The 27,378-nt window shown below is 43.9% G+C and overlaps 1 protein-coding gene across 1 annotated transcript in view; it reads right to left on the bottom strand.

Moving 5' to 3' along the window:
- LOC311143646 (contactin-associated protein-like 5) overlaps nt 1-27,062 on the bottom strand; it is an 80,368-nt gene extending 53,306 nt beyond the window's left edge. The window contains exons 1-3 of the mRNA XM_084179515.1: nt 26,883-27,062; nt 13,254-13,364; nt 10,477-10,670 (exon numbers count right to left, since the gene is read on the bottom strand). Of these exons, the coding sequence (XP_084035641.1) occupies nt 10,477-10,670; nt 13,254-13,364; nt 26,883-26,967 (390 nt within the window). The 5' untranslated portion in view covers nt 26,968-27,062. The remainder of the gene's footprint in view (nt 1-10,476; nt 10,671-13,253; nt 13,365-26,882) is intronic.
- Between the last annotated feature and the right edge of the window lie 316 nt (nt 27,063-27,378).

Genomic DNA, 27,378 nt, shown 5'->3' with positions numbered 1-27,378 from the left:
GCCATCTTCCACTCTTTCATGTTGGCAAAATGTTCTATGACTCTGTACACAATTTTAGTTTTTGTTGTCATAGGCTACCTGGCTAAAATGCTTGCTAGCCTAACTTCCTCTCATGAGCAACAATGAACAAGCTAAGTTAGCTTGCTAGTTAACGTGAGCCTACTAGGCAACATCTAGGCTAAGAGCGTTGGGCCAATAACCGAAAGGTCACTGGTTTGAATCCCTGAGCCGACTATGTGAAAAATTCTGTCTGTGCCCTTGAGCAAGGCACTTAACCCTAATTGCTCATGTAAGTCGTTCTGTATAAGAGTGTCTGCTAAATGACTCAAATGTAAATATTGACTTCCCCTTGGGCTTTGAACGGGGCACCTGGCTCACTTCCGAGAGGCAGCCCGATTCTAAAATGAATGCAATCAACTTTCACCCGGTGAAAAACACACCTACCCAGATGTATAGTATTTGCATTCTGTTTACCAAAGTAGTTATACAGGAGATATAGAACAAGGGCAAGTTAATCTAAAAGAGTTACCCAAATGTTTACTTCACTCTAGTTCATCAACACCAACCTAATGTTCGACACAAAACTAAACACCACAAACACTTCTGCATACATAGCTAACAGGCATGTCAATCCTTGGTTAAACACCCTCAACACCCTCTTCCTGACGGATTGAAGAGGTGATATCTGAGTATGTTTATATCCTCTCATTACTATAGTCTTGAGTTTTTTCAACAACCCTTAAATGGTGTTTTGCACACTGTTTCACTCTGGGGGTAGAGACATTTATAATTGATGGAAAATACAACTTTCTTAACAAGCTCAGAGGGGTTTACATGAAAATACCTAAACATTGTAACTGAATGTGAAAGAAAAAATATCTTTATGATGTTGTGTATTTGGAGCAGAGAGCATCAATCTTCTCAAACGAACTGACGGAAACACAAAAACCAAAGTAAACAAATTTCCAACAAATCAATGGTACAAAAAAAGAACAACATCGTTAGACTATATTGCACAAAATAATAAAACATTTCATCACTTAATAGCTAGCTGGTCACCCACAAACATGAGTCGTTCCTGTCACAACTTCCTCCGAAGCTGCCTCCTCTCCTTGTTCGGGCAGGCTTCAGCGTTCATCGTCACCGGCCTTCTAGCCACTGTCACATCACATCTCATCATTCCATTTGTTTTGTCTTGTCTATTACACACACCTGGTTCATATCCCCTCATTAGTACGTGTATAAGTGTTCCCTCTGCCCCCTTGTCCTTGTGGGTGATTGTTTATTGTGAGGAGAGAGTAGCTTGGTTGAGCTACGTGTATTTTGTATTGCTGGGGTATATTTTCCTCGTGTGCCTGTTTTGTTCCAGTGCGCCTGTTTTGCGCACTGGACTGTTTGACGCTATCCTGCGTAACTCTGTATTCTGTGATTTACCCTCCTGCGCCTAACTCCTTCAAATCACCCATCACAGTTCCTTTCTTTTCTCTCTGGCTTTGTCTAATTGGATGATGAGCAACTGTTTCATGAGTGCCATCCTGTTGTTCCTGACATGGCCTATACTCCCTGTTGTGCCATTGCAGTGCTGGCCTTGCTATGTGACTCCTAGGAGACAAAGACTGAGGAGACTTGCAAGAATAGATAATCATGTTGCCATTGTGACCTGGTCTGGCACAGAGCAGAGATAAAAGGACTGCAGCTCTGGCTGTGTCTTGTGGCTATGGGTGTTGGTGTGTGTGTGTGTGTGTGTGTGTGCATGCGTGTTAGTGTGTATGTGTCATTGAAAGCGAGAGAAAGAAGGAGAGGGAGAGTGGGTGTGTTAGAGAACGTGCCTTTGCCCATGTGTGTATCTTAAGTGCTATAAAACCACTCTTTTCATATGCAGCACATACTAATGGCTAACCTTACAGGTGCAGAGTTGCTACAACCTGGCAGACGAAGGCAGCTGGTGTTCTCTCATTAGCCTTCTCAGTCTGCACCGCCGTCAGCAGGCCATTACCTTTGAACTTCCCTTGTTAAAATGCCAGACTGACGTCAATTCATATCTCCGTGTGGTGTACAGGTTCAAATTGGTCGCCCACCTTTTGGAGTGCCTTCATTAGGGAAGTCTCACTAATTAGCTGCCACTCATCCAATTCATCCCACCGTTTCTGTTTCTGTAGGCATGGATCAAAACCAGGTGACACCTGCTATCTTTTCACATTGACAGAAGAAATGTTATAACTATTCAACAGGTTAGTTAGACGTAGTATTCTGTGTGTCATTGATTGATTGACAAAAAAACTACTTGAAGTTTTTAATTCATTAACTGAGGATTGATGAGTCTCAACTTCAGTAATATGACTTGAAATACAGTTGCCGCCAAATAGAGTGAGCTCCAAAGTATTGGGACTGTGATTTTTTTGTTGTTGTTTTGGCTCTGTACTCCAGCACTTTGAAATGATACAATGACTATTAGGTTAAAGTGCAGACTGTCAGCTTTAATTTGAGTGTGTTTCATCAATATCGTGTGAACCGTTTAGAAATTACAGCACTTTTTGTACATAGTCCCCTCATTTTAGGGGACCAAAAGTATTGGGACAAATTCACTTATATGTGTATTAAAGTAGTCCAAAGTTTAGTATTTGATTACATCAAGCTTGTGACTCTACAAACTTGTTGGATGCATTTGCTGTTTGTTTTGGTTATGTTTCAGATTATTTTATGCCCAATAGAAATGAATGGTCTTGTGTCATTTTGTAAGTTTTATTGCAAATAAGAATATGTTTCTAAACACTTCTACATTAATGTGGATGCTACCATGATTACAGATAATTACTGAATGAATCGTGAATAATGATGAGTGAGAAAGTTACAGACGTACAAATATCATACCCCCAAGACATGCTAACCTCTCACCATTACAATAGCATTTCTTGATATTTATGCCTCTGTAACTTTATTCAAGATTCATTCAGGATTATCCGTAATCATGGTAGCATCCACATTAATGTAGAAGTGTTTAAAAACATATTATATTGCTTTTAATATTTATATATTGCTCCAAAATGACACAATACATTAATTACCATTCATTTCTATTGGGCACAAAAAATTCTGAAACATAACCAAAACAAGTTCAGCAAATGCATCCAACAAATGTGTAGAGTCACAAGCTTGGCACTCTTGCACCTTTCTTGATTAATTCCCAATTCATTTTTTAAATAAGTAAAAACAAAAAAACAAAAAAAGTTTGTTCTCCACATCTTATTATTGGATTGTCAACATTGCAGAACCCATTATATTTGTGTAAACTTTAGTTTAATTTGTATTGAGAAAATAAAAACAAAATGGCATGGACACAATTATTGGCACCCCAGAATTAGCACAGCCTTTGGCCAAGATAACTGCCAACAAATGCTTCTTAGAGCCACCAATGCACTTGCTGCACCTTTCTACTGGCAATTGTGCCCACTTTTCAGCAGCAAACTGCTCTAATTCTTCAATGTTTGAGGGGTACCCTCCACCAACTGCTGTTTTCAGCTCTCGACATTGGTTATGGATGTGATTCAGATCTATACTCTTCTCTGGCCACTCCAGAACAATAATTTTGTCCATGCAATTGGTTCTGCAATTGGTTCTGCAATGTTAAAAATATAATAACAAGGTGTGGGGACCAAAAACTTTTTTTTCCAATTCAAACTTATTTTAATTACATAGGCTAGAGTGTAGCCATAGTGTCTTAGTAATAGCAGACGAAAACAAGCTGCTGAGAAAATGATGTGATTTACAGTTAGAAGCTTGTGGTTAGTGAAAGGTAATGACAGACCAGAGGCTGAACTAGAGCCACAGAGAGGGTTTGTTTACCTGGAAATCAAAGACATGTATTTACACCTGTCTGGTACAGCTTATTTATTAAGTACATTTCCTATCACAAAGCATACATTGTATTTTCTTTTATTTAATAGTAAAGATGTGTCAGGTATTTACTAAAGGATATATTTGTCACGCCCTGGCTCTGGGGACTCTTATATGTTGAGCCAGGGTGTTAGTTTCTAGTTCATGTGTTTCTATGTTGGCCGGGGTGGTTCCCAATCAGAGGCAGCTGTGGCTTGTTGTCTCTGATTGGGAACCATACTTAGGCAGCCTGTTTTGCACTTGTCATTTGTGGGATCTTGTTCCGGAGAGGTTTGTGTTTGTTAACCTTAGGATTTCAAGTATCGTTTTGTTGTTTTGTAAATTGTTGTTTAAAGTACTCATTAAAAGATGTACGCATATCACGCTGCGCCTTGGTCCGTTGCTTACGACGATCGTGACAGAAGATCCCACCAATTAAGGACCAAGCAGCGTGTCCAGGAGCAAACGCCGGAGGTAACGCTAGTGGATGTCCTCCTCGGTTGGGGGAAGATCACTGAGGAGGAGGCCGTCCGCTACCGGAGGGCGATGAGGGAGGATGTCCAGGCAGGAGAGGAGAAGCGGCGCCAACCGGGTCGTCGTCGGACAGACGAGAGGCAACCCCAATATTTTTTTCAGGGGGGGCACACGGCATGGACGACGGGGATGCTGGAGGCAGCTACAGGACGTATCGGTAGAATAGGAGAGGAGGCCACCAGGTTACGGGGGCCATTGGTCAGGAGGGAGAAGGAGAGTGTGGAGGCACGGCGAGAGGAACTGAGTAGGCAGCAGAGGGAGCGGAGGTTTATGAGGAAACCCAGTCCCGCTCCTCGCACCAAGCAAGTGGTGTGTGTCACCAGTCTGGTCCGGCCCGTTCCTGATTCCCGCACAAGGCCAGTGGTGTGTGTTCCCAGTACGGTCAGGCCCGTTCCTGCTCCCCGCACTAAGTTAGTGGTGCGTGTTCCCAGTACGGTCCAACCCGTTCCTGCTCCCCGCACTAAGTTAGTGGTGCGTGTTCCCAGTCCGGCCCAACCCGTTCCTGCTCCCCGCACTAAGTTAGTGGTGCGTGTTCCCAGTCCGGCCCGACCCGTTCCTGATTCCCGCACAAGGCCAGTGGTGTGTGTTCCCAGTACGGTCAGGCCCGTTCCTGCTCCCCGCACTAAGTTAGTGGTGCGTGTTCCCAGTACGGTCCAACCCGTTCCTGCTCCCCGCACTAAGTTAGTGGTGCGTGTTCCCAGTCCGGCCCAACCCGTTCCTGCTCCCCGCACTAAGTTAGTGGTGCGTGTTCCCAGTCCGGCCCGACCCGTTCCTGATTCCCGCACAAGGCCAGTGGTGTGTGTTCCCAGTACGGTCAGGCCCGTTCCTGCTCCCCGCACTAAGATAGTGGTGCGTGTTCCCAGTACGGTCCAACCCATTCCTGCTCCCCGCACTAAGTTAGTGGTGCGTGTTCCCAGTCCGGCCCAACCCGTTCCTGCTCCCCGCACTAAATTAGTGGTGCGTGTTCCCAGTCCGGCCCGACCCGTTCCCGCTCCCCGCACTAAGTTAGTGGTGCGTGTTCCCAGTCCGGCCCGACCCATTGCCGCTCCCCGCACTAAGTTAGTGGTGCGTGCTCCCAGTCCAGCCCAACCCGTTCCTGCTCCCCGCACTAAGTTAGTGGTGCGTGTTCCCAGTCCAGCCCGACCCGTTCCTGCTCCCCGCACTAAGTTAGTGGTGCGTGTTCCCAGTCCGGCCCGACCCGTTCCTGCCCCTCGCACCAAGCCAGTGGTGCGCGTCGCCAGCCCGGCCCGGCCTGTTCCTGCCCCTCCCACCAAGCCAGTGGTGCGCGTCGCCAGCCCGGCCCGGCCTGTTCCTTTTTATTTATTTTTTATTTAACCTTTATTTAACCAGGTAAACCAGTTGAGAACAAGTTCTCATTTACAACTGCGACCTGGCCAAGATAAAGCAAAGCAGTGCGATAAAAACAACAACACAGAGTTACATATGGGGTAAAACAAAACAAAGTCAAAAAAATACAACAGAAATACATATATATACAGTGTGTGCAAATTTAGCAAGTTATGGAGGTAAGGCAATAAAATAGGCTATAGTGCAAAATAATTACAATTAGTATTAACACTGGAATGATAGATGTGCAAGAGATGATGAGCAAATAGAGATACTGGGGTACAAATGAGCAAAATAAATAACAATATAGGGATGAGGTAGTTGGGCGGGCTAATTTCAGATGGGCTGTGTACAGTTGCAGTGATCGGTAAGGTGCTCTGACAACTGATGCTTAAAGTTAGTGAGGGAGATAAGTGTCTCCAGCTTCAGAGATTTTTGCAATTTGTTCCAGTCATTGGCAGCAGAGAACTGGAAGGAGTTCCTGCCCCTCGCACCAAGCCAGTGGTGCGCGTCGCCAGCCCGGCCCGGCCTGTTCCTGCCCCTCGCACCAAGCCTGTGGTGCGCGTCGCCAGCCCGGCCCGGCCTGTTCCTGCCCCTCGCACCAAGCCTGTGGTGCGCGTCGCCAGCCCGGCCCGGCCTGTTCCTGCTCCCCTCACCAAGCCAGTGGTACGCGTCGCCAGCCCGGTCCGGCCTGTTCCTGCTCCCCGCACCAAGCCAGTGGTGCACGACGCCAGCCCGGTCCGGCCTGTTCATGCTCCCCGCACCAAGCCAGTGGTGCGCGTCGCCAGCCCGGTCCGGCCTGTTCCTGCTCCCCGCACCAAGCCAGTGGTGCGCGTCGCCAGCCCGGTCCGGCCTGTTCCTGCTCCCCGCACCAAGCCAGTGGTGCGCGTCGCCAGCCCGGTCCGGCCTGTTCCTGCTCCCCTCACCAAGCCAGTGGTGCGCGTCGCCAGCCCGGCCCGGCCTGTTCCTGCCCCTCGCACCAAGCCTGTGGTGCACGTCGCCAGCCCGGCCCGGCCTGTTCCTGCCCCTCGCACCAAGCCAGTGGTACGCGTCGCCAGCCCGGTCCGGCCTGTTCCTGCTCCCCGCACCAAGCCAGTGGTGCACGTCGCCAGCCCGGTCCGGCCTGTTCATGCTCCCCGCACCAAGCCAGTGGTGCGCGTCGCCAGCCCGGTCCGGCCTGTTCCTGCTCCCCGCACCAAGCCAGTGGTGCGCGTCGCCAGCCCGGTCCGGCCTGTTCCTGCTCCCCGCACCAAGCCAGTGGTGCGCGTCGCCAGCCCGGTCCGGCCTGTTCCTGCTCCCCGCACCAAGCCAGTGGTGCGCGTCGCCAGCCCGGTCCGGCCTGTTCCTGCTCCCCGCACCAAGCCAGTGGTGCGCGTCATCAGCCAGGTCTGGCCTGTTCCTGCTCCCCGCACCAAGCCAGGGGTGCGCGTTGTCAGCCCGGTCCGGCCCGTACCTGCTCCCCGCACCAAGCTAGTGGTGTGCGTCGTCAGTCCGGCACAGCCCGTGCCTGTTTGCACCGGTCAGCTGCTCCACACCGGAGCCTGAGCAATCCGCTCCACCGGTGTCCAGTCCAGCTCCGGCCAGCGGGACCAGACCAGGGGCGCTACGGGGGGGTAGCGAGAGAGTGGTGGTCACGCCCGGAGCCGGATCCGCCTACCCACCCAGCCCCTACCCTCTTGAGTTTGTGTGGGGGGGGGGGGGGGGGGGTACTGTCACGCCCTGGCTCTGGGGACTCTTATATGTTGAGCCAGGGTGTTAGTTTCTAGTTCATGTGTTTCTATCTTGGCCGGGGTGGTTCCCAATCAGAGGCAGCTGTGGCTTGTTGTCTCTGATTGGGAACCATACTTAGGCAGCCTGTTTTGCACTTGTCATTTGTGGGATCTTGTTCCGGAGAGGTTTGTGTTTGTTAACCTTAGGACTTCACGTATCGTTTTGTTGTTTTGTAAATTGTTGTTTAAAGTACTCATTAAAAGATGTACGCATATCACGCTGCGCCTTGGTCCGTTGCTTACGACGATCGTGACAATATTAGGTAATGGATTTGCTTTCCTGTGTATCATGTAAGCTCATGAAATAATTATTGGATATACATAGTTCCTCACGATGTCCTCAAATTCACCTATACCAGCAATTTCAATATTGACATAAAAATGTTTCCTCAATCTGACTTGCAACTCAAAGAAATCCCTGGTGTAAAATGCTGTCCAAATGAACATAATTATATTCTGGAAAATAAATACTCTTGGCATGAGCACAGCAAAGCCATGGGACTATTCCAAGGCCCATTTATAAAAACAAAATGGACATATCACATTTATTTAATTATTCAGACCCTTTACTCAACTTTGTTGAAGCACCTTTGCCAGCGATTACAGCTTCAAGTCTTCTTGGGTATGATGCTACAAGCTTGGCACACCCGTATTTGGGGAGTTTCTCCCATTCTTCTTTGCAGATCCTCTCAAGCTCTGTCAGGATGGATGGGGAGCGTCGCTGCACAGCTATTTTCAGGTCTCTCCAGAGATATTCGATCGGGTTCAAGTCCGGGCTCTGGCTGGGCCACTCAAGGACATTCAGAGACTTGTCCTGAAGCCACTCCTGCGTTGTCTTGGCTGTGTGCTTAGGGTCATTGTCCTGTTGGAAGGTGAACCTGTGCCCCAGTCTGAGCGCTCTAGAGCAGATATTCATCAAGGATCTCTCTGTATTTTGCTCCGATCATCTTTGCCTTGATCCTGACTAGTCTTCCAGTCCCTGCCACTGAAAATCATCCCCACAGCATGATGCTGCCACCACCATACTTCACTGTAGGGATGGTCCCAGGTTTTCTCCAGACGTGACGCTTGGCATTCAGGCCAAAGAGTTCCATTTTGGTTTCATCAGACCAGAGAATCTTGTTTCTCATGGTCTGAGAGTCCTTTAGGTGCCTTTTGGCAAACTCCAAGTGGGCTGTCATGTGCCTTTTACTGAGGAGTGGCTTCCGTCTGGCCACTCTACCATAAAGGACTGATTGTTGTTGCAGAGATGGTTGTCCTTCTGGAAGGTTCTCCCACAGAGGAACTCTGGAGCTCTGTCAGGGTGACATCGGGTTCTTGGTCACCTCCCTGACCAAGGCCCTTCTCCCCCGATTGCTCAGTTTGGCCAGGCGGCTAGCTTTAGGAAGAGTCTTGGTGGTTCCAAACTTCTTCCATTTAAGAATGATGAAGGCCACTTCAATGATGCAGACATTTTTTTGTACCCTTCCCCAGATCTGTGCCTCGACACAATCATGTCTCGGAGCTCTACGGACAATTCCTTCGACCTCATGGCTTGGTTTTTGCTCTGACATGCACTGTCAACTGTGGGACTTTATATAGACAGGTGTTTGCCTTTTCAAATCATCTCCAATCAATTGAATTTACCACAGGTGGACTCCAATCAAGTTGACAAAACATCTCAAGGATGGTCAATGGAAACAGGATGCACCTGAGCTCAATTTTGAGTATCATAGCAAAGGGTCTGAATACTTATGTAAATAAGGTATTTCTGTTTTACATTTTTTGTACAATTGCATAAATGTCTAAAAACCTGTTTTCGCTTCGTCATTATGGGGTATTGTGTGTAGATTGATGAGGAATTTGTTTCATTTGATCCATTTTAATGTTACAAAATGTGGAAAAAGTCAAGGGGTCTGAATACTTTCTGAATGAACTGTACATCCCAATTATTGTTCAGTCCCTAGCAATCATTGAAAACAATTTCAAAGCATGTCTCTCCAGGATTAATACACTACACCAGCATTTCTACACCATCCCACATTCCCATAGTGGAGTGAAAACAATGTATTTTTAAAGACGAAGAAGATAATAAATAATAGAAGACAGGCTGCAGTAGTGTACTGGACACGCTGTTTGTACTTGTAACTCCAACTACAATTCATTATACACCATGAGAGAGAAACTTCTTCAAAAAAAATGGCAGGAAAGTTGTGTTGTATCCATTTTCTCTCCTCATTCTTTTTCAGTGCTTCCAATTTAAGATTTCTGTCACGCTATTTGACATAACTGGGGCGAGCACAATGGGTTGTATGTGCACACCAACATCATGAGGTACAAACAGGCAATTTTTGGTAGATGTTATCTCAATTATGCACACACGCTAGCCAAGCACTAGCTATAAATTCATAGTAGAGGGTGAATAGCATGCACGTGGAGTGAGCCAGAAGTGTGTAGTGTACATCCACACAGTTCATCCCAGACTATTGTCAGACTTAACAAAATGTTTCCTTCACAAGGATATGAAACAATGAGATAAAAAGTGAGTTACAGAGTCTGAATTCTCCTAATCGTTTTCCCACAAAGCATGGTACCTCTGGGCAGAGCAAAACGAAGACAGAGATGTTTAGCCATCTGCTCTCTCTCACACCCAGAGGACACTAACTCATGTACAAGAGCGGGACCCAATGTCTTATTTTATGAGGTTTACCCTTGCAGCTCTGACCTACTCTGAGTTACAGCTCAATACACAGCTACTCACTCACCCTAGTGTGCCAAGTGAAAAGAAAAGTCAGAACTTAGATGGTTACGTTGAAGTCAATGTGACCGACTGGGTTCAAACCTGGTTCTCCAGCATGCCCGTATTAGCCCATTGAGCTATAGCCAAGGCAATACCTCAGCGAATAGCACATCAGTGAAGTCTTCACAAGTCTTCACAAACGAAACAGTAAATCTACAGTATGATGCAACTCACCCCCACCCCGTCCTCCTGTCGGTACTGCTTCCAGGCTAGGCCGGTGTCACTGAACAGCAGCAGGTAGCCGCTGACCCAGTCTGAGCTGCCGTAGCGACCCTGTGTGGCAATGGCCGTCACCTCCATCCTGTCCCTGAGGTCCAGCTGCATCCACGGCTGGCTGTCTGTCACCTGGGGAGACCAGCCTCCCGCTCCTTGGGAGACCAGAGAGAGAAAATATATATTTTTTGCATTCTGTCGATGCACAGTTTGGATCGAATTGTGGTCTGTGTTTTATCTAGTAACCCTTAACCTGTGGGCGTTACCTGCCTGCAATTGATGCTGAATTCTTTGCTGTCTGCATAGGGAGTATCCTGTGTATGCTAAGCTCTTCTGTATACTGTATGTGAGGTTTTTTGAATGATGTGGAATATTAACTAACCCCCTCTATCATGTTGTCTAATAACCTTGAATCATTTGAGAGCTGTGTTATCTAACAAACATTGTGCTGTCTTTAGTTTGGCTAGCAGGCAAAAGCAATAATGGCCCTTGTAGGCTAAATACTGCTACCAAAATGTATTATATTAACTGAGAAAACCACTGTACATGGTTAAAACCTATTTCATCATTTCGGGGTTCATCTGGATCAGTCAAGGACCAATAACGTGTTGCTTTAGCTTATGCAAGGATGAACACCGAACACAAAAATAGTTCTGTGTTCTGTGCACCAGCGTGCAACAAAAGTAACCAAGGTGAAAAATAGCAACATATTACCCAAGATGTGCTATGATTTCGATGCTAAAATAGTAACTTTTGTTTTAACTATAACAAATGAATGTGCAACTTTTACAAGTTTCATATTCATAACATTATCTATGTAATGTTGTTGAAATGTTGCAGTTTTGTTTCCTGGGTCACAGAATTAAAAAGAATTGGTGGGTGGCCCTTGGACTAATATGATAAATACACTGGTGAATAATAACCTCAGTATCTACAGCCAAACATTAATGTGAAAGTGTGATATGGCGGTGCTGTGCACAATTAGTAGAATCAGACCCCACAAGCCGCCCAGTTATCATGGCCACAGCACCATGGGAGCAGATGAGTTCTGAATACTAAACCAGAGTCTCAGCCACAGTGGAAGCATCATTTACACATCACCCCCCCCCCCCCTTAACATCCTATGTCATTGAGAATCACTATCTAGTTACAGACAGTAGACTCATTTATAGATCAATTTATTGATCTGTGGTCTTTGTTGTTAGGGCTAAGAGCAACATTTTAAATCGGCTAAATGGTGCTGACATATAAACTCAGCAAAAAAAGAAACATCCCTTTTTCAGGACCCTGTCTTTCAAAGATAATTCGTAAAAATCCAAATAACTTTACAGATCTTCATTGTAAAGGGTTTAAACACTGTTTCCCATGCTTGTTCAATGAACCATAAACAATTAATGAACATGCACCTGTGGAACGGTCGTTAAGACACTAACAGCTTACAGACGGTAGGCAATTAAGGTTAGTTATGAAAACTTAGGACACTAAAGAGGCCTTTTACCAAAAGAAAGATGCCGAGGGTCCCTGCTCATCTGCGTGAATGTGCCTTAGGCATGCTGCAAGGAGGCATGAGGACTGTAGATGTGGCCAGGGCAATAAATTGCAATGTACATACTGTGAGACGCCTAAGACAGCGCTACAGGACGGACAGCTGAGCATTTATTTTACATTTACATTTTAGTCATTTAACAGATGCTCTTATCCAGAGCGACTTACAGTTAGTGAATACATATATATATATTTTTTTTATACTGGCCCCCCGTGGGAATCGAACCCACAACCCTGGCGTTGCAAACGCCATGCTCTATCAACTGAGCTACATCCCTGCCGGCCATTCCCTCCCCTGGACGACGCAGGGCCAATTGCGCGCCGCCCATGAGTCTCCCAGTCGCGGCCAGCTGCAACAGAGCCTGGATTCAAACCAGGATCTCTAGTGGCACAGTTAGCACTGCGATGCAGTGCCTTAGACCACGGCGCCACTCAGGAGTTTATTGTCGAAGGAATGATCTTTATACTGAGGCCTGTACTCTAGAGCGGGATCGATTTGGAGGTAGAGGGTCCGTCATGGTCTGGGGCGGTGTGTCACAGCATCATTGGAGTGAGCTTGTTGTCATTGCAGGCAATCTCAACGCTGTGCGTTACAGGGAAGACATCATCCTCCCTCATGTGGAACTTGCAGTATGAAAAATGTATGCACTCACTAACTGTAAGTCGCTCTGGATAAGAGCGTCTGCTAAATGACCCAAAAAAAAATTTAAGGTGCCTTGGTGGAAGAGTGGGGTAACATCTCACAGCAAGAACTGGCAAATATGGTGCAGTCCATGAGGAGGAAATGCACTGCAGTGCTTAATGCAGCTGGTGGCCACACCAGATATTGACTATTACTTTTGATTTTATGTCTCAGTTGTTGAATCTTGTTATGTTCATAAAAATATTTACACATGTTAAGTTTGCTGAAAATAAACGCAGTTGACAGTGAGAAGACGTTTCTTTTTTTGCTGAGTTTACAAAGATGACTTTATCCGGGACTTATATTGAAGATGCTCATGAGGTGAATCTTAATGCAATAATAAGCATAATGCTATTTCATACTAATTATTATCTCCTAATATTACGCTCCTTAAGAGCTGTTTAGCAAACTAAAACACTTGCCTTTTACCTTAGATAAAGCATTATTGATTGTCTCTAGGTACTGTTCAGAAATATTAAATAATAAAATATAACTTTCCATTGTAACTCACCATCTCTTCTGTTGATCTTGGCAAAGTGTGGAGCGTTACTGAGAGAGCACTGCGAGGAGCTCTCAAAGGAAACCTGGGGTAGCATGGATACCAATGGGCCATTACAAATATCTGTAAGAGTAAAAAAGAGAGTATGTTATATGAAGTTTATGGTTGGGTACAATATATAGAGCTTTAGGACCATCATTATCTACTAGAGCAGGGGTGTCAAACATACATAATAATAAAAAAAAAAAAAAAAAAAAATATATATATATATATATATATATATATATATATATATATATATATATATATATATATATATATATATATATATATATATATAGTTATTATACAGTACCAGTCAAAAGTTTACTCATTCATCTACTCATTCAAGGGTTTTTCTTAATTTTTTACTATTTTCTACATTGTACGGAGAACAACCATCGTGTAGGCCAAACCGTTTGGACGCTACAGACGTTTTTGGGAGAACGATTTTTGGGATGTCTCATGGTCTGACAAAAACTGCTGTAGCTCGGCCACCTTTCAACGCAGATGCAGAAGGCCGACATGGGCGGATGCGGTGGATTGAGACACAGCATCCGCCCAGATATCTCTAGCTTAAACTGACAGATTTTGATGGGGACTTTTTTATTATGTTACTTAGATTGATGCACTGATGCATCAATAGACTCTTACGGGTTAACCTGTCTTCTCCCCTTCATCTACACTGATGGAAGTGGATTTAACATCAATAAGTGATCATAGCTTTCACCTGGTTTCACCTGGTCAGTCTATGTCATGGTCAGTCTATGTCATGTACCTAATGTTTTGTACACTCAGTGTTTACAGTATACAGTGAGGGAAAAAAGTATTTGATCCCCTGCTGATTTTGTACGTTTGCCCACTGACAAAGAAATGATCAGTCTATCATTTTAATGGTAGGTTTATTTGAACAGTGAGAGACAGAATAACAACCAAAAAATCCTGATGTTATAAATTGATTTGCATTTTAGTGAGGGAAGTAACTATTAGACCCCCTCTCAATCAGAAAGATTTCTGGCTCCCAGGTGTAATAATAATAATAAACTCTTAAAGGGAGTGCTCCTAATCTCAGCTTGTTACCTGTATAAAAGACACCTGTCCACAGAAGCAATCAATCAATCAGATTCCAAACTCTCCACCATGGCCAAGACCAAAGAGCTCTCTAAGGATGTCAAGGACAAGATTGTAGACCTACACAAGGCTGGAATGGGCTACAAGACCATCTCCAAGCAGCTTGGTGATAAGGTGGCAACAGCTGGTGCGATTATTCGCAAATGGAAGAAACACAAAAGAACTGTCAATCTCCCTCGGCCTGGGGCTCCATGCAAGATCTCACCTCGTGGAGTTGCAATGATCATGAGAACGGTGAGGAATCAGCCTAGAACTACACAGGAGGATCTTGTCAATTATCTCAAGGCAGCTGGGACCATAGTCACCAAGAAAACAATTGGTAACACACTAAGCCGTGAAGGACTGAAATCCTGCAGCGCCCGCAAGGTCCCCATGCTCAAGAAAGCACATATACAGGCCCGTCTGAAGTTTGCCAATGAACATCTGAATGATTCAGAGGAGAACTGGGTGAAAGTGTTGTGGTCAGATGAGACCAAAATCGAGCTCTTTGGCATCAACTCAACTCACTGTGTTTGGAGGAGGAGAAATGCTGCCTATGACCCCAAGAACACCATCCCCACCGTCAAACATGGAGGTGGAAACATTATGCTTTGGGGGTGTTTATCTGCTAAGGGGACAGGACAACTTCACCGCATCAAAGAGACGATGGACGGGGCCATGTACCATCAAATCTTGGGTGAGAACCTCCTTGTCACGCCCTGACTCAGGGGACTCTTATATGTTGAGTCAGGGTGTGAATATTCTATGTTCTGTTTTCTTTGTTTCAGTCTAGGTGTTGTATATCTATGTTTGGCCGGGTGTGATTCCCAATCAGAGACAGCTGTCGCTCATTGTCTCTGATTGGGGATCATACTTAGGCAGCCTGTCGGCATGCATTAGTTGTGGGATCTTGTTCCGTGTATAGGTTTGTTGTGTGTTCAACCTTAGGACTTCACGTTTCGTTTGTTTATTGTTTTGTCGTGTGTTTATCAGTTTAATAAACATGTACGCATTTCACGCTGCGCCTTGGTCTGACCCGTCCTTAAACGAACGTGACACTCCTTCCCTCAGCCAGGGCATTGGAAATGGGTCATGGATGGGTATTCCAGCATGACAATGACCCAAAACACATGGCCAAGGCAACAAAGGAGTGGCTCAAGAAGAAGCACATTAAGGTCCTGGAGTGGCCAAACCAGGGTCCAGACCTTAATTCCATAGAAAATATGTGGAGGGAGCTGAAGGTTCGAGTTGCCAAACGTCAGCCTCGAAACCTTAATGACTTGGAGAAAATCTGCAAAGAGGAGTGGGACAAAATCCCTCCTGAGATGTGTGCAATCCTGGTGGCCAACTACAAGAAACGTCTGAACTCTGTGATTGTCACCAAGGGTTTTGCCACCAAGTACTAAGTCATGTTTTGCAGAGGGGTCAAATACTTATTTCCCTCATTAAAATGCAAATCAATTCAATTCCCTCCCCTACCCTGGACAATGCTGGGCCAATTGCGCGCCTCCCCATGGGTCTCCCGGTCGCGGCCGGCTACGACAGAGCCTGGATTCGAACCAGGATCTCTAGTGGCACAGCAAGCACTGTGATGCAGTGCCTTAGACCACTGCGCCACTCGGGAGTGGTCTATCTTATTTTGATGGCGAGAAAACATAAACAATTATCAATGTGGCCCTCTGGACCTCGGTGAAGACCAAAAGCGGCCCGCGAGGCAAAATAAGTTTGACACCCCTGTACTAGAGAATGATTTACTCCACGCTGGGTAGGCATGCTGGATAGGCAGAGCCTGTTATAGATACTCTTTATCCTACTAAATGTGTAAGAATAACAACTAAAACAGAATTATCTTGACTTCTGTTCGCAATTCTATGGACAATTATGTTTGTGTTTGCAAGTGCAGCACGCTATGGGGTCTAAATGCAAGTATTGCTAAAATAGCGGGGCTGCCTCACTTAACCACTCCACAAATCTCTCCACAGCAGTCCATTAACTCAAGCAGTGACCCCTAAAAAGAGGACAGTAGAATCCACAGTACCCTAGGCGGCCCTATGTGTTTGTGTGCGTGTGTGTGTGCATGTGTGTGTGTGTCAGTAGTGTTCCTCCTAATCCATCAGATTAGATCACTTCCACCAGGCAGAAGGAGATTAAGAGGGCAGTGATCTGAACGTGTCGGCCTCATCTTCGACTGATCCAGTCCTGCCTGCCAGGCCCCAATAAGAGCAGTGAGTGGGGTGGAGCTCCTTCACATAGCTAGCTACTGCACCACAACTCTCCTTTGTTGTTTCCATTGAGCAGTGTGGCTCCTGGAGCATCACCGTGGATTTATCCTGGAAACATCTGCTGTGACTAATGAGCATTTATCTGGTAGACAACAACTTCATGTTGAAAATGACAGCAGGAGCCTGTTTGCGATACTTTGGAAGTGTCTTTGAGGACAGCCCACCACATTTCATCTGACATGATTTGACTGCACTTAGATCACTTGCCAGCAGATGTCTCTAAATGTTGATTTACAGATTGACTCAAGTGGATCAAGCTTATAGACACAATATAGCAGATATATACATGCAGCAATATAGCCACAGATGCCCAACTTCTGAGAAAAATCCCTACAGAATTTCACAAGGAATTATACATCAGTTTTTTTCCTAATGTTATTAAACATTGTGTGGCAATGTGAACATCCTTGCTTTACATTGTAGTAATTTCCTGCAGTCTAATGACCAAATCGCCCTCTAATGGCCTCATGGGTAGAATGTTATTCATATTTTTCATAATTTCATAATGAATAAACATTATTTCAAAAAAACTTTATATCAGATGGTTTTGTTATATTTCAGTCTTCTGTGATGTATATAAAGTGTAATGTTGGGATGCAAACTCAAAATGTAATACATTTCAACTCTGATTTAGCCCACTGTAGTAGAAGGATTGAATCATCCCTGTCCACTACTTAAGCACTTTAAGCATGACTCTGTCTCTCTCTTTCTATTTATATTTATCCATCTCTTTTTATCTCTCACACAATCCATCAGGCTCTGGGGATCATGCAACCCCTTCGACACAAAGCAAGCACCTTTGATCCTGACTGCCTTCTCACAAACCACAGGCTTGGCAACATCTTCATAAATGTCAGGTTAGTCTATCACTTCTGTAAAAGTACCTGCTCCATTTCATCTGATGGTTACACCAAAACTTAACACACATATAAGACCTTGGTACAGTGGAAAGGGTACACCAATAATATGTTTTATGTCACAGCAGCATACAACATAAAGCAATCGGTAAGGACATAACTCTAAGAGGCCCCTGAATACAAAGACAATTTCGGTAGCTCACTTATAAAATGTGTGTTTTATGAACAGTGTTTTTGTTTATAGCCTTCATCTAGTTATTTGGCACCGAGCCAATAGCTGGGCTGTCAATCAGGAAGAATTATGGGCAGAGGATGATTTGCCTGCAAAGCTGCACTGCTCTGCTCAGTGCCTCCTTGCCTTGGGATAATTGAAAATCTCTCCAAGCTATGAATGCGATCGTGCCACGGCACACTCGCTATGCAAAGTGCTTGGGCTTGAATCTTAAACACACACACCCATAAGCAGACACACACACACAGAGAGAGCGAACACAAACAAACACAAAAAAAGTTGGAAAAGAAAGCTGAACCAGGAGCAAGCCCTTTCTATAAACTCATAGCTTGTACAGTAGATCCTGACAGGGTATAGCATCACTGTGTGATTTTAGTATCCACACCAGTGAGAGACATCTTGACACCTCCAGGCTAGTAGAACATAGCTGGGGTTATCAGTGATTGTGTTTGGGATAAAAATAAAAGAAGCTGCACCCTCTGTTCCCCAAGGTGTGCCATCATGCAGTGATGCATGGTAAGATAGATGGCTGTGAACACATTTAGATGCACACTGTGAGCTCTCTTTTTCCTCTTTGGCCTATACGCTTCCTTAAGGCCCATAAAGAACATATTTTTGTCATGTAACACAATGACCCATACTTAATTTAGTGGAAAGACTATTCAAGTGGAAGGAAGTTAGACTATTTTGAGGTTGAAAACATCAATATGGCTGCACATTAGAGTACAAAAACAAACATATTTTGTGAGTTTTATTGTCAGGAATGGAAAAACAACCACATTATCCAGTCAAACTTGATGGGCACATTTAGCTCATTCAAATCCACGAAATACTGCCATTGGATCTGCTTTTCACACTATATTATTTCAAGCTGTTTGGTGACTTTCAAACCCAATTTACGTTATCTAACTTGCTCTCTTCAAAATGTGCAACAACTTTTTACAACACAAAGGCCCTTGAGTTGACTTCCATCCCTCACACTGCTCATTAGCCAGCATCCCCTCCTAGTCTTTGTGCTAAACAAACAGCGCTGCACAAAGAAATCAACCTCAATTACGCCAACAAACTGCCTTTTGTAGCGTATGCGGCTGGAATATTTTTAGCTCCGTTTAAGGCCCCAGCACACCTGCCGATGACTATCAGCATGGTCAGAGCAGAAGATGGAGAGCTGTTTAAATACTGAGACCAAACAGAAGAAACAACACTATACTGTCTGTGAAGATCAAGGTCTCTCTGCCTCTCCCCTCTGTGTGATACAGGAACAGCGTTTGCAACAGCTAATGGCGATCCAAATCAAATCCTAAATCCTAATTCCATTATTATCTCTATGGAAGTATATGGAGAGACTTGGAGAAGACAAAGATCCTCAAAGGAGCTTCCCGTGTGCTAGGCACAGCAGGCATTGTCTACCCACGATGCATCACTCCAAACGGATCCAGAGGAACAATGACATGATCCTGTAAAGAATGGCTGTATACCTCCGGGTGGTATCGATAAAGCAGAATCCGATACCTCACATGTATTAATAGACTGGTCCTATCTCATCTCTGTTCAGCCAGAACCATTGAGTATGGCTGAGGTATCGGTTGACAATTAGCTACAGACGCAGGCTGAATTTGAGGATGTGCCGGTCAATACATGTGATTGAGAAACACAGCACTGTACTGTAGCACTTAATTTACAATAATGTGTCTGATAGAGTGAGCAGCAAAACAGAGTTCAGAGAGCTAGAGAGAAAGAGTTGATAACTGATCTGAAGGCTGATATGTATAGGTTTACTTATAGACCGACCGATCACATGACTATCACACACTTCATAAATTCAAAAGATTTTACACTGCTGGTGAGAATTCTCAATCAATGCACAAAGGAGAAGTAAGTAACACATACTGTGAAACATTGTCAACCACTGTACATTTTTCATATCAGGTTGCTGATTCTAACTGTCATAGGCCAATTTCTATTTTGCCCTGTTTATCAAAAGTGTTGGAAATACTTGTCAATAATCAACTGACTGGCTTTCTTGATGTCTATAGTATTCTCTCTGGTATGCAATCTGGTTTCTGCTTAGGTTATGGATGTGTCACTGCAAACTTAAAGGTCCTAAATGATGTCACCATTGCCCTTGATTTTGATACGGTAGACCATTCCATTCTTGTGGGAGTATTGGTGTCTCAGGGGTCTTTGGCCTGGTTTGCTAACTACCTCTCTCAAAGAGTGCAGTGTATAAAATCAGAACATCTGCTGTCTCAGCCACTGCCTGTCACCAAGGGAGTACACCAAGGCTCGATCCTAGGCCCCACGCTCTTCTCAATTTACATCAACAACATAACTCAGGCAGTAGGAAGCTCTCTCATCCATTTATATGCAGATGATACAGTCGTATACTCAGCTGGTCCCTTCCTGGATTTTGTGTTAAACGCTCTACAACAAAGCTTTCTTAGTGTCCAACAAGCTTTCTCTGCCCTTAACCTTGTTCTGAACACAGATCCAAAACAAAGGTCATGTGGTTTGGTAAGAAGAATGCCCCTCTCCCCACCGGTTTGATTTCTACCTCTGAGGGTTTAGAGTTTGAGGTAGTCACCTCATACAAGTACTTGGGAATATGGCTAGACGGTACACTGTCCTTCTCTCAACACATATCAAAGCTGCAGGCTAAGGTTAAATCTAGACTTGGTTTCCTCTATCGTAATCGCTCCTCTTTCACCCCAGCTGCCAAACTAACCCTGATTCAGATGACCATCCTAGCCATGCTAGATTACGGAGACGTAATTTATAGATCGGCAGGTAAGGGTGCTCTCGAGCGGCTAGATGTTCTTTACCATTCGGCCATCAGATTTGCCACCAATGCTCCTTACAGGACACATCACTGCACTCTATACTCCTCTGTATACAGGTAATCTCTGTATACCCATCACAAGACCCACTGGTTTATGCTTATTTATAAAGCCCTCATAGGCCTCACTCCCCCCTATCTGAGATACCTACTGCAGCCCTCATCCTCCACATACAACACCTGTTCTGCCAGTCACATTCTGTTAAAGGTCCCCAAAGCACACACATCCCTGGGTCGCTCCTCTTTTGGGTTCACTGCAGCTAGCAACTGGAACGAGCTGCAAAAAACACTCAAACTGGACAGTTTTATCTCCATCTCTTCATTAAAATAATCAATCATGGACACTCTTACTGACAGTGATGTATTGTTGTCTCTACCTTCTTGCCTTTGTGCTGTTGTCTGTGCCCAATAATGTTTGTACCATGTTTTGTGCTGCTACCATGTTTTTGTCCTGCTGCCATGTGGTGTTGCTACCATGCTGTGTTGTCATGTGTTGCTGCCATGCTATGTTGTTGTCTTAGGTCTCTCTTTATGTAGTGTTGTGGTGTCTCTGTTGTTGTTATGTGTGTTTTGTCCTATATATATATTTTTTAATCCCAGCCCCCGTCCCCACAGGAGGCCTTTTGCCTTTTGGTAGGCCGTCATTGCAAATAAGAATTTGTTCTTAACTGACTTGCCTAGTTAAATAAAGGTTAAATAAAAATAAATAAATAAATAAAAGATGGTGGTGTAGCTGCTCTTTTGATACATATCCCTTTCTGATTAGTCTTTCTGGTTGTGTCACCTCTGTGTGATACACTACCCCACACTGAACTCACCATTAGCCAACACTGTGTGTCACTATGCAAAGAAACCAGAGGTTACTGGCTGATTAGCCCCTGGTGAATACTAGATTGGAGCAGAGAGGCTCCCATTGGACAAGAATGACAGCTTGGCTTCCATATCCAAGCAGCCCAAGATGGTGGGCCTGATACAGCTCTCCTGCATGTGGAAATGTCACCAAGCCTGCTTACATTTAAATACATGCAGATTAAGTGTTGAAGGCTCACCTTCATTAGAACTGGGAAATAACTCATACAATACTTTCTGGAGAAACACATTTAAAAGCTTTCCAAAGATGGGCAGACTGTTAAAATAAAGACAGCAGGTTTCAGATTAGATCATTGTTTGACTGTTCACTTTCAGAACATCAATTCCCAATCCCAGATGTACTAATTTGGTCATTTGGTTACAGAAGCTATGCTGTAATAGCTTCCTGGCTCAATCATGAGTCCTGCTCAAAATGTTTGCAGGATCCACCTGTATCATCAATCCCTGGATCATCAATTGAAGACTGTGTGTGTATGAGATTCCTTCTCACAGGAATGAGGAATTGCAGAGTAATAGCTACTGACAGAAAATGCCTGGCAGTTTTACCAAGTTTAAAACCGTGCTTCCTGTCTGCTCGATCTACTTTGGAGATGGAAAGTACGGAAACATTACCTTGTTATTCTTATCACTCAGTAAAATCCTTGCATAGCACCAATGCTCTTTTATTGGCACGGTCAATAGTAAGTGGGCACTTCTTAACAATCCTTTGCCAGTAACACCAGAAATAAATAGAAGATGGAACTTACGGACTATACAGCTATTTGTAGCATATTCATTGCACTCTATAGATCGGGAATGGTGTACCATCAGTGTCAGAGCGATACGATTGGAAATGCAAAGGCCTCCACTGGCGCCACATTCATCAAATAGATTTTTCCTCTCCCAGGGGGGCCAGTAAATGATTGCTCTAAATAGCCTTATATCATATATAGTTTGTTTTTTGGGGGGGTTGGTTTTAGCATTGACCAATACCAGTTAGCTCTCCTCTCTCCAGACCAAATATATGTATCATAAACAACCCTAAGATAATACAATTTTGACACTTCCTGCTCATATGATTTTATGTGAACACATAGGCTGCAGAAAAACATTGGATATGCATTCAAGATGCAAATACCTTGGTATTTGGATTGAGAATGATTTATCGTTTTTAAAAAACATACAACTGAGCTTGTTAAGAATTTTCTTTTTTACTGAAACAGATCTTGTCTCTCTCTAGTCAGCAGGAAGCAGGTTGGTGTCACGTCTCCTCCCCTTGCTCCCCTCCGGCGCTCTGATTCGCCGGTCTACTGAGCCACCGGTCTGAGCGCACCACTTCGGCAACACCGGAATGGAAACCCAACGCACCCTAATCACCTCCAGCACACCTGCACCTCATCATCTCATCACCACCCCTCTTTAGCCCTGGACTGTTCTGGATGATGTTGTGTGTGATTGTTTAGCTTCGTGTCGTTTACGCTCTCTTTGTTATTTATCTTTCTCATTGTTAAGTAAACCTTGACCTTATTCATTCCAGTGTCTGCGTCCTGCCTCTTTGTATACTCAGTACTCGTCACAGTCCGGCAGTCAACCTTTCTACCTGTTCTTGATTATGGTGATACTATTTATCTAAGTGCAGCTGCCTCTACACATAAACCCTTGGATGCCGTTTTGCATAGCGCCCTTCGTTTTATCACAGGAGACAGTTTCATTGCTCATCACTGTATTCTTTACCAAAAGGTTGGCTGAACTTCTTCGAAGTCACGTAGATCACATCATTATGTTATTTTTGTTTACAGAGCCCTGCTCCAAAAACTTCAGACTTACCTAAGATTTAAAATGACATGTTATCAAACCCGTTATCAGGGTTGGTTAACTCTGGAGACTCCTTTGGTGTCTAGAGAGTTAGGTAAATTAGCCTTTAATTTCCTTGGACCTTTCGTGTGGAATGATCTACAATACATTGGTGCCTCTAGCGCATTTCAGACAGTTGTTAGGGGACCTTGCTACTGAAAAATTAGTAATTTTTTTTATGATTGTGTTTTGCTTTTCGTGTATTGTTGTGTATAATAACGTCTATTTTATTGTCTATATGAATGTGTAGATTAATGTGTTTATTGTATTTTTATGTGTATTGTGGTGTTATACAGGGCTCATCTGGAAAAGAGACCTTGGTCTCAGCATTGACTCCCTGTCAAAATAAAGGTTAAATACATTTACAGTGATAAATTAGATTTCATTCTCCCTACAGTATTCAGCACATACAGTATACATTATGTGTGGCCATGGGGCGATAACATGAACAAGCACAAGTGTATGATAGGGGAACAAAAAACAACCCCTTACAAAGATACTTTTACATAACAGGGTGTACCCATAGCAACAACTAGGAAGATATTCCAACGTACAGTATATAATTGGTTTAATACTGCCATACCCCTTTCTTCATTCATTAGCTACATGTACACGTTCTTAACAAGGCATGCTCCTCGACCATACTATCTCTGAATACATTATGCTACATTCAAGGGTGTAGCCTAATGTATCTGTTGACTCCTGTACCAAACGTCACCCCCGTCAATAGCACAGAACAGCTTTCTAATGTGATGATCGACAACACCTTAAAAGAACCACAGCCTTTTTTCTTGGCATTTCAAATTAACAACATGCTCCTCGAAGTCACACACTAAAGGAAGTGCAAAACAGCCTCCATCCATCCATATCCAGCCATCCACACTCTAAATAGAACAAAATACAGAGAAACCTGTTTCATTTAATTAACGATGTAGTAATTGCACTCACACTTCTGGGAAACATGTAGGAATCTTTATGAATAAGGCGTACTGAAAATAAAATCTATTGTAATCAACCTGATTCATTGACTTCATATTGCCATTGTGATGTTTTGGCTGTGTGTGTATGTACACACAGTGAACAATGCAGAACATCAATAAGACTACCTTTGCCTTTAGGACCGTACCAGCCCTACCAAGTCAAACATTCAATAACCCTATCACCAGAGTAGCTCATAAAATGCTGCTGGCTTTATCAGTGGGTGCCCTTTTATTTGGATATTTGGTTGAATGTCAATCTGTTTTGCTGTATGCCATCCCCCACACCACTGGGGAGATAATATCGATCTGTCTTTCCATATTTAACTGCATGTGTGCTGTCCATCTCTGATCCATTACCAGCAACAGTAATGACAGCACTATACACTCTACTAAATTACCAAAATTGGTCCATTATGTGACATCAGATATATGAAGGAAATCCAGAACCATTATCGAGAAGGGAAAACATTTAATTGTTTAATTATGTGTAGTGACTTACATCTACTTTTACTTCTACTGCCTCCCACTGCCTTTCCATGTTATTACATACAGTATGCACTGTACATCGACCCATTCATGAGATGTGCTTTTGAACACTCATTGCCTATGGCGGTTTGGAGCTCCCAGGCTCTAGCTAGCTGAGCTTTTTCTCCATACTGGAGACTTTAGTCTAAACAGTGGAGGAAGTGGGAGCTCCCTACTGTTGTGTTCTGCCTAATTTATCTCTTGATAAATGCATCACCCTTTTATGAATCTCTACAACAGTAGGAGTTCCTTCCATTCTAGAGACTGAGTGAGAGCCTGCTTTGCATTAATCAGCTAGTAGAATATGGCGAGGACTCACGACTGCTTTTACACATGCATGCATAGTAAATATGATGCTGTCATCTCTGCTGCATTGTGGGATGGTACAGTACTTTACCAAATGTACTTCAGTAAGTGCCTCAGCTATGGGACGAAATTTACTCTGAAAGGTCTGCTCAAAAATATAATACAAACCGAAACAGAACGGAAAATCCAAGCAAATAAGTATTGTGTTATCTGTGTGACAGTTTATACTGTTAGAAATTTAAGATGTACAGAATTTGCATAATATTGTGGGCTATAGTAGCTATGATTGTATCGCTGTAAAACTGGAGCAATATTCCACCCACAGAGGCATGGTGAAGTCTGCCATATCAAGAGACAGCTCTGGTAATGAAAGCCCCCGCTGTTTTCAGCCAAAGGCAACCTTCAAAATCGTAATTTCACTCCCAGCAGGAAACTTTCCTTTTCAAGCACCACACTTTAGCCTTCATAAAAATAAGATAAAGCAAATGATAAAGCAAGTCCAACCACCTGCTGAACTACACTGTGAATCATGTGAATAGCACTAAGATTACAGGCCCATGGGCCCAGCAGCATATGCTGGCAATCATTGGATGAAATAGGTTATTTAGTAGACGCAGGACACTATAGATATTCAGTATCAATTATGAATATTTGCAAGAGGCGGATCTGGTAGCCTTTATAGAACACCAGACCTAAGAGCATGAGGACATGCTCCTCTGAGAGGATGTGGCTGCCATTATCTCTGTCACCAGACACAGGAGCCACACAAACCACCCATGATGGATATCGGGCTTCTCCTTTTGTTTCTCAAAGGTAAATATGAGAACGGCCATTTGCTTGTCCTCCAGGAGAATCTAGCCATTTCATCTCTGACCAGCATGTCAATTCTGATCACTGGATACATTTGAGCGACCACAAGAAGGTCATAAATGAATAATCTAGCTGTCAGTTTAGCTCAGTTCACTGGGTTACATCATTAGAATAAACTGCTTTTATGCCCATCTCACAGGCGCCAGGTCTCAAAGTAAGAAGCCACCCATAAATTCTATGTTTTGGATAACAATCATAGACTATCAGTATTTTGAGTCCAGCTTCCTCAATAACTTAATGAATGATGCACGAATCAAACATATAGTTGTCTAACATGTTTGATATGGAGTGTGGATGAAAAACATAAAGTGTTGTTATTACAAGTCGTTACCGATGTTGCAGAATACACCACTTATCCTCCACCTAAAAACTCAGGTGAGGAATGACGACCTCTAGCGACGACAACATTAAAACAATTGGATTTAACGGATCCTGGCAGAGCAAATCAAAGACAACTGAATGTTGATTTAATACGGCATATCAGAGAGAGAAACAAATGCCATCGATGCTGTGAATGACAATTGGGGTGAATATAATTTCCACCAAATTATTTCACTGCTAATTATGCTGCTATGCTAGGTTATAGACTATAACTTACTGATATTTCAAATTTCAAAATCAAAAAAGTGTCATCTTATGCTACACTAGAAAGACAATGGGCAAAGGAATCCAATGCATCACGTTATAGTTGCAACAAACGGCCCTACGCCTATACATTTACGAGTAAAAAAGAAACATAGCTATAACGTTATTATCTAGGCTTTTGATTCTTCGGGCATTTCAGCATACATCAATTTTTTTCATCCATATGTCATACGACTACTGCAAAAAGCATGTCGCAAAACGTGCGCGGTTTCATATCCAAAACCAGTGGTACTGGTAAGCAACTTCTGATACTCACGGTGACTGGCGGCGGACGCAGAGCTGGAGGCACTCAAAACACAGACAATGAAGATATATAACCGAGACAACTTTCGCAATTCCATCCTCCCTACTGTGATATATCCTTATGTTGTAGAAAGAGAGTAAATCTCATGAAAGCGATGCCTCCAAGTGTCTCCAGCGCGGTCGGAATCATGCAGTGTGCTTGAAGCCCAGTGAAAAAGTAAACCACTCCCCGCATCAACAGTCCTTCACAGACTCTCTCTCTCTCTCTCTCTCTCTCTCTCTCTCTCTCTCTCTCTCTCTCTCTCTCTCTCTCTCTCTCTCAACGTATATCTCTCTAGTATTCCATGAGTTGATTTTAGATCATGGCGTTCTAGTATTTTTCTTGAAGTGTGTGTGCGTGTCTCTGTATGTGTGTGATTTTGTGCTGTAGTGTAACTAGTTTTGCCGCTCCGCTTGCTGCGCACTAGACCATTTCAGCACCACAGTAGCTGGACAGCTCCAAACTGTCA

The sequence above is a fragment of the Coregonus lavaretus genome (genome assembly GCF_964263955.1).
Source record: "Coregonus lavaretus genome assembly, chromosome: 16".
In the NCBI taxonomy this organism is placed as follows: Eukaryota; Metazoa; Chordata; class Actinopteri; order Salmoniformes; family Salmonidae; genus Coregonus; species Coregonus lavaretus.
This window is presented reverse-complemented; position numbering and strand designations above follow the sequence as displayed.